The sequence below is a fragment of the Penaeus japonicus genome, unplaced genomic scaffold (assembly GCF_977035675.1).
Source record: "Penaeus japonicus unplaced genomic scaffold, GWHDUDI00000001_assembly GWHDUDI00000025, whole genome shotgun sequence".
Taxonomy (NCBI): Eukaryota; Metazoa; Arthropoda; class Malacostraca; order Decapoda; family Penaeidae; genus Penaeus; species Penaeus japonicus.
Genome location: NW_028234427.1, coordinates 21,393,464 through 21,400,963, shown reverse-complemented (window position 1 = coordinate 21,400,963; position 7,500 = coordinate 21,393,464). Strand labels below are relative to the sequence as shown.

The window sequence follows — 7,500 nt, the reverse complement described above, 5'->3', positions numbered from 1 at the left end:
CTCTCTGCCTCTCTCTCTCTCTCTCTCTCTCTGCCTCTCTCTCTCTCTCTCTCTGCCTCTCTCTCTCTCTCTGCCTCTCTTTCTCTCTCTCTCTGTGCCTCTCTCTCTCTGCCTCTTTCTCTTTCTCTCTCTCTCTGCCTCTTTCTCTTTCATTCTGCCTCTCTTTCTCTCTCTGCCTCTCTTTTTCTTTCTCTTTCTCTCTCTCTCTCTCTGCCTCTCTTTCTATCTGCCTCTCTTTCTCTTTCTCTCTCTGCCTCTCCTTCTCTCTCTCTCTCTCTGCCTCTCTTTCTCTTTCTCTTTCTCTTTCTCTCTCTGCCTCTCTTTCTCTTTCACTTTCTCTCTCTCTCTGCCTCTCTGTATGTGTATATATTGTATATATTGTATATGTGCATATATTGTATATGTGCATATATTGTATATGTACATATATTGTATATGTGCAAATATTGTATATGTATATATGTGTATATATATATATATATCTAATATATATGCACACATAAATCTAGAAACAGAGATCCATATGTAATCTACACATACATATATAATATACACAGACATATAATATAATACACATTTTTTATATAATAATACACATATATAAATAGTAACACATATATGAATCTATACACAGATATTTAATAATATTCACATATAAATAATATATACTCACATACATATATATAATATATACTCATATTATAATATATACACATCATCTCTTTCTTTAGAGAGAGAGAGAAGAGTGAAGAGTAGAGAGAGAGAGAGAGAGAGAGAAGAGAGAGATCGAGAGAGAGAGGAGGAAGAGAGAGAGAGAGAAACTGAAAGAGAGAGAAACAAAAGAGAGGCAGTGAGTGGGTGGTGTGTGTTTGTGTGTGTGTGTGAGTGTGTGTGTGTGTGTGTTTGTGGGTGTGTGTGTGTGTGTGTGTGTGTTGTGTGTGTAATTCTATATGTGTAAATATAGTATGTGTGTAATATATTGTATAATGTTATAAAAATTGTATAGATATGTATATGTTGTATTATGTTATATATAGTGTCTATGTGTATATATGTGCATATATTGTATATGTACATATATTGTATATGTGCAAATATTGTATATGTATATATGTGTATATATATATATATATCTAATATATATGCACACATATATATATATACATATATACATATGTAATATACACATACATATATAATATACACATACATATAATATATACACATATATATATAATATACACATATATAATATATACACATATATGATATATACACATATATATAATATATACACATATAAATAATATATACACACATATATATAATATATACACATATATATAATATATACACATCTTCTCTTTCTTTAGAGAGAGAGAGAGAAAAGAAGTGACGAGTAGATGAAAGAGGAGAGAGAAGAGAGGCGGAAGCGTGAGAGGAGAATAGAATTATGTGAGAGAGAAAGAAGGAGAGAGAGAGAGAGAGAGAGAGAGAGAGAGAGAGAGAGAGAGAGAGAGAGAGAAAGAGAAAGAGAAACATTAAGAGAGAGAAAGAGAAAGAGAGGCAGTGAGTGTGTGTGTGTGTGTGTGTGTGTGTGTGTGTGTGTGTGTGTGTGTGTGTGTGTGTGTGTGTGTGTGTGTGTGTGTGTGTGTGTGTATTCTATATGTGTATATATTGTATGTGTGTATATATTGTATATGTATATATATTGTATATATATTGTATATGTGTATATATTGTATATATATTGTATATGTGTATATATTGTGCATATATTGTATATGTGCATATATTGTATATGTGCATGTATTGTATATGTGCATATATTGTATATGTGTATATATTGTATATGTGTATATATTGTATAGGTGCATATATTGTATAGGTGCATATATTGTATAGGTGCATATATTGTATAGGTGCATATATTGTATAGGTGCATATATTGTATACATGCATATATTGTGTATGTGTATATATTGCATCTGTGTATATATTGTATATGTGTATATACACATATATACAATATATACAATATATACACATATATACAATATATGCAATATATGCACGTATACAATATACGCACGTATACAATACACACACACACACACACACAAAGAGAGAGAGAGAGAGAGAGAGAGAGAGAGAGAGAGAGAGAGAGAGAGAGAGAGAGAGAGAGAGAGAGAGAGAGAGAGAGAGAGAGAGAGAGAGAAGGGGAGAGGGGGGAGGGAGGGAGGGAGGGAGGGAGGAGAGAGAGAGGGAGAGAGGGAGAGAGGGAGAGAGGGACAGAGGGAGAGAGGGACAGAGGGAGAGAGGGACAGAGGGACAGAGGGAGAGAGGGAGAGAGGGACAGAGGGACAGAGGGAGAGAGGGACAGAGGGACAGAGGGAGAGAGGGACAGAGGGAGGGACAGAGGGAGGGAGGGAGAGAGAGAGAGAGAGAGAGAGAGAGAGAGAGAGAGAGAGAGAGAGAGAGAGAGAGAGAGAGAGAGAGAGAGAGAGAGAGAGAGAGAGAGAGAGAGAGAGAGCGAGAGAGAGAGAATCATACAAATATACAGACATATATATGTTAATAAATGTATATGTATATGGGAGGCAACACTGGTCCAAGATGAAGTATTCAATCTACAGCTCTGCTTTTGAATTTTACCTGAAGGTAAGAGGGTTTATTTGCAGCACACTAACAATACCATGTGAACCATGTGAACTAAAAAAAATATAGAAAACATTTGAAGTTATAAACAAAAAATATCAAAGTATTTATTTCTTGACACAGACTACAAGCCTTATGACCAACAGTACAGAGTTACCCTGATGCAACAAAATATTATTCATTCCTCAATACTCAGCAATAAACTTTGATAGGAATCCCAATAATGGAAAAGCAAGTTTATGTTAGCCAAAGGGAAAACATAGGGTGATCCAGTAGCCATGGAATGTATGCATTGGGAATGTCAGTTCTCCAAGTAAAATCAGTTATGTCACCAATAACATCAAATAGGTAAAATAAGCAGATGACCTAACAGTCACATCAAATCAATAAAAAAAATATAAAGAAATAAAAATAAAAATAAAGAAATAAAAGTCATAAAACATGGTGGGACCTGATTATACAATATCCAAAATTGCTGATTTTTTTTTCTTTTTCTGGGGTAGTGTGTTAACCCATTCACGCCGGGGCTTATATTTGCAAAATTTTGCTCCCATCGGCTAGGTAACAAGCCCGCGCAGTAACTAAGCACGAGATCTCTCCCAGAGCAATGCCTCTCTGCGCTGCTATGAGTGCATTTGCCTGCCTGCTTCAACAGGGTGATAACAGAAGTTTTTGTATTTGCTAACATTATTTTCACAAATGAATAAAAATATGTTTATACAAATGGTACTCTGATTATGTGCATGTGTAATGATGTAAAACATACGTTTTGTGGAAGAAATCTTGACGTTCTCAGATGTCACCCAAGGAGTGCAAAATGTTACTTAACCCATTCACGACGGGGGCATTCTAGCCTTGAATGTCACAATGCCGGGGCGTTCAAATTATTACGCCTAAATCAATTAAATGGCTGGCACAATACTGTGCCGCCCGGCCACTGGGCTTTTGAATGAGCGGTACAGTACTGTACCACCCGTCCAGAGAGGGTTAATGTGAAAATACCTTAACTAGTGCGAATGGGTTAACTTCAAGATGGGGAAACATCCCCAGGACATTCAAGGAGGGGTTTTGAAATTGGGGATATCAGAAATGCATATAACTTGAAATACCATCATCAAAATTTCTGGCCATTTCTTTTGGGAACCCTTAACCCTTTGATGATGGCATAGAGGGTTTCCACTTATCGCTGGGCCTGTCGGGATAGGGTTAAAACAATCTGTGTAGTAATATGCAAAATTATGTATGATGAAAACTTAACCCATTAGCAGCGGATGGCATGATTTGCTGCCAAGGCAGAGTCAGTCGTAGATGCGGATGGCACCGTGCCAGACAATGTAAACCCGCCAAACTACTGCATACACCTTTTTTTAATACCGCGACCGATGGTTTTAAAAACGCTTTCACCTCCGAGCAGGGCAGTCGGAAAAACTCTCCTCGCGCCGTAATCACGAGGGCTGGCCCGCGCGCGGCCAAATTTAAACGGCGCTATTCTGAATATGACAGTTTTAAGCCAAAACCGTCTACCAAGTTATAAGCGAAAACCTCAGCTTAATCAGCTTGTTATATCTCAAAATATGCATAGGTTAACACCCATCCCCCATATCATGTGACGAAGTTATTACATGGGTTGGGGGAGGAAGAGGAAAGAGTGCCCTTGGTGGGAGGCCTCACTCAATAACCAAAGAAAACATTGAAATAGAGGTAAAACTAATTCATAATATGTTTTTATTTTTTTACCTAATGGTTTCCATAAATAAAAGAATAATAAAAAATGATTGGTGCTAGCAGGGCCCTATCAAATGGCGCCCCCTGGTATAGCAAATCCCACCCCTTATGTAATAAATTATTAATATAAAAAATGAAAGTCCAAGTATATATCTATCATATCCACCTCTATTCCCCTTTATTCCTCTCCCTCTAAAGAGCTCCCGTACAGTATCCGGAAGAAAGAAAACGCAATTCCACCAGAACTGAGCCATGACGCAGTATGCGCGTCCTCGGATTTGACGCGAGCGCTGCGATGACGCAGTATACGCGTCATCGTGTCGAAGGGGTTAAAAAGAAAATTATGCTTACCTGTTTAATAAGTAACCCGGCCTTCTTGAACTCACGCTTGAGGACACAAGCCTTTGCTGACTGTCTTAAAACATCAATGAGAGGTGGTTTGGGGAAATTGGGAACTAATTCTTGAAGAGCTTTCACACTCCAGCTATATGCCTGTAAAATAATAATTTAAATTTAAACACCTTCAACAATTTTTATCAATATATGATGTTAAAACATGTGTTCAAGAAAAACAATACACATTTATAGATGCATTGATAATCAATTAAAATATTGTCAAACATCACAAAATTTGTAGGAGCTGACTTGTCAAAAAAATTCTCACCTCAGCATAATTTGACCTTAGCATGTACAAAGTTGAGAACTCTGAATATAATGAGGAGAGGTTGGGAGTCGCTCCAGCTGACTGCAAACGCTTCACCAACTGCATAGCTTGGTTGTAGGTCCTTTCAGCTTCCTCAAATCTACAGTAACCATTCTGCACATGGAGAAGTCTGCAAAATAAAGAATGTATTTTAAAAATAATCCCTTAAGCCCTTGTGTACAATGCCACCTACATGGCATCACTCCAGTAACCTGGAGACAAGTTTCTAGATTTGTCATTCTAGTTTTACGTTGTATTGTTAGTTTCGACCATTTGAAGCTAAAACATCCCCGTCAGCAAAGGGTTAAGTTGGTACAAGACACTTGGGCAAAACACCAAGAAATTATTTACAAAAAAAAGAATAATATTATAATGAATGAATGAAAGAGCATGAATGCTCTTGCTTCGCTCTTGAAATAAAACCTGTCTTGAGTGTCACACAGGATGCAGTAGTGCTTGCCCTGGCTTGCCTCAGTAGAAAAACATCAACCTATAGAAACTATTTTCTACAGGCAAAGTTGTATACTTAATGTGCCAAGGCTCTTCAGAGTGGGGGTCATGAATTTGTGGTCAGTGGGTCACTTTGATTCCTTAATCCATTGTGGACAGGAGATAGATTTGCTTGCCCAATCTACAGGATGGATTTTATTTCAGAGAGTGGCAGCTTCATGCAACGTACTTTGACTTTTCCCACTCTCTTTCAGTTACTTATTGTAAAACTAGAGCATTTTTGTGCTTGAAATTTTGAGTGTTTTATTATATTGAGAGACTTTATGTGCCATATCACAGACTCTATAAATGTTGCAGTTGACTAAAATTGTAGTATAGGGTCCATAGAAGTATTGCTTTTGGAGGACAAAAAGCAACTTTATTTTTTTGTATTTGTGTACTGTCATGAATAAATACAAAACATATGACCATCGATAATGGAGATAACATGAAGAGGTAGGGATGAGGATGGAAATCTGTGCTTAACCCTTTCCCGCTGGGGCACGCGCTACGCGAAAACCCCTAAGCCGGGCCATTGCAATATTGCATTGGAAACGTCACACTGGCATGACGGCCCGGCATAGGGAATTTAGCTGTGTCCCACGAGTGTGACGCACCGTCGTCATAGGGTTAAAACTGAGTGCCACAGTAAAAGGCATCCCTACTGGCGCAGGGGCACATTGTAGACACTGGGTATGGTTGGAGTCACCTTCCTCTTCTCATTCTGCCTGCACATCCTTAATCACTGGTACTTTAGAGCAGGAGGTCAGCAACTTGCTGTGTGCCATCACTCTATAAAGGGAGTGCTTGCTAGAGACTGAGGATGGGTGCCATTCAAGGCTCTCTCTCCTGTTAGTGATAAAAGAAAGTGGTGACATCTAGATTTTTGGATGTTAGGTAAAATCCACTTTGTTTAATATTAGGGCAATTATAGTAATTATGACTGCAATTCCCATCATCACTCACTCATTACTCATAGCACATTAAAATAACACAGTGATCCAAAATCCCTAAACATCATGTACACCTTGATGCCTGTTATCAGGCCAAACCTCCTGCGTCATGTATGTCCTGACACCCATCCCCAATGGGTTAAAAAAGGAAAGTAATATAAAATAAAGTATGACAACGGTGCTCATAATGACCAAACTAGTGGTCAAACTGGTTGTTATGCGACATTGGCAGAATCAGCTAAAAAATAGAGGGAAGGGGAAAGCGTTTTCTCTTCTCTCTGGGCAACGCAGTCTACCTAAATGTCATTTTTCCAAAAATCAGTCACAAAACAAGGGTTTAACCCATTGACAGAGGATGGCATGATTTGCTGCCAAGGCAGAGTCGGTCGTATATGTGGATGGCACCGTGCCAAACAATGTAAACCCACCATTCAACTGTATACATATTTTATTAAAACCATGACCAATGGGTTAACCTGTTAACCCATTGGAGCCGGTTGATGTGATGACACTTTTTGTGGTTTTTGCGTCAGACACCCGGGACGAGATACGAAGGCAAGCATGGCGCTCGAGTTGAGTGAGCGGGCATCCCAGGCTCGCGGCTTGTGCATCCGAGAATCTCAAGGCGTTAGGCTTGTGCATTCGAGAGCCCCAGTATTGCAACCGTGCAAAGCCAGAACGGCCCCGGCGTGAATGGGTTAATGATGGGAGACAAGATATCACGTCTAGTGGTTTTTCGGTCAGACACCAGGGACGAGATATTTGGTCAAGGCTGGCGCGCTGGGTGATCAGGCATACAGTGCTCCCGAGGTGTTAGGCTTATGCTTAGTAATATCCCGGCATTTCTACCATTTAGAGCCAAAATAGCCCCGTCGTTAACTGGTTAAGCTGACTTAGGAGCCCTTTAGCTCTGAAAATAACATCATTAGAGCAATAATACTTAATGACTGTGTTTGCGCTTCAACTGTGAGC

The 7,500-nt window shown here is 38.9% G+C and overlaps 1 protein-coding gene across 2 annotated transcripts in view; it reads right to left on the bottom strand.

Moving 5' to 3' along the window:
• The window catches only part of Pat1 (Protein interacting with APP tail-1), a 31,958-nt gene that overhangs the window by 15,318 nt on the left and 9,140 nt on the right, over positions 1-7,500 (bottom strand). For both annotated transcript variants that reach the window (XM_086551458.1, XM_086551459.1), the window contains exons 5-6: positions 5,048-5,216; positions 4,735-4,875 (exon numbers count right to left, since the gene is read on the bottom strand). In XM_086551458.1, coding sequence (XP_086407584.1) covers positions 4,735-4,875; positions 5,048-5,216 — 310 coding nt within the window. The remainder of the gene's footprint in view (positions 1-4,734; positions 4,876-5,047; positions 5,217-7,500) is intronic.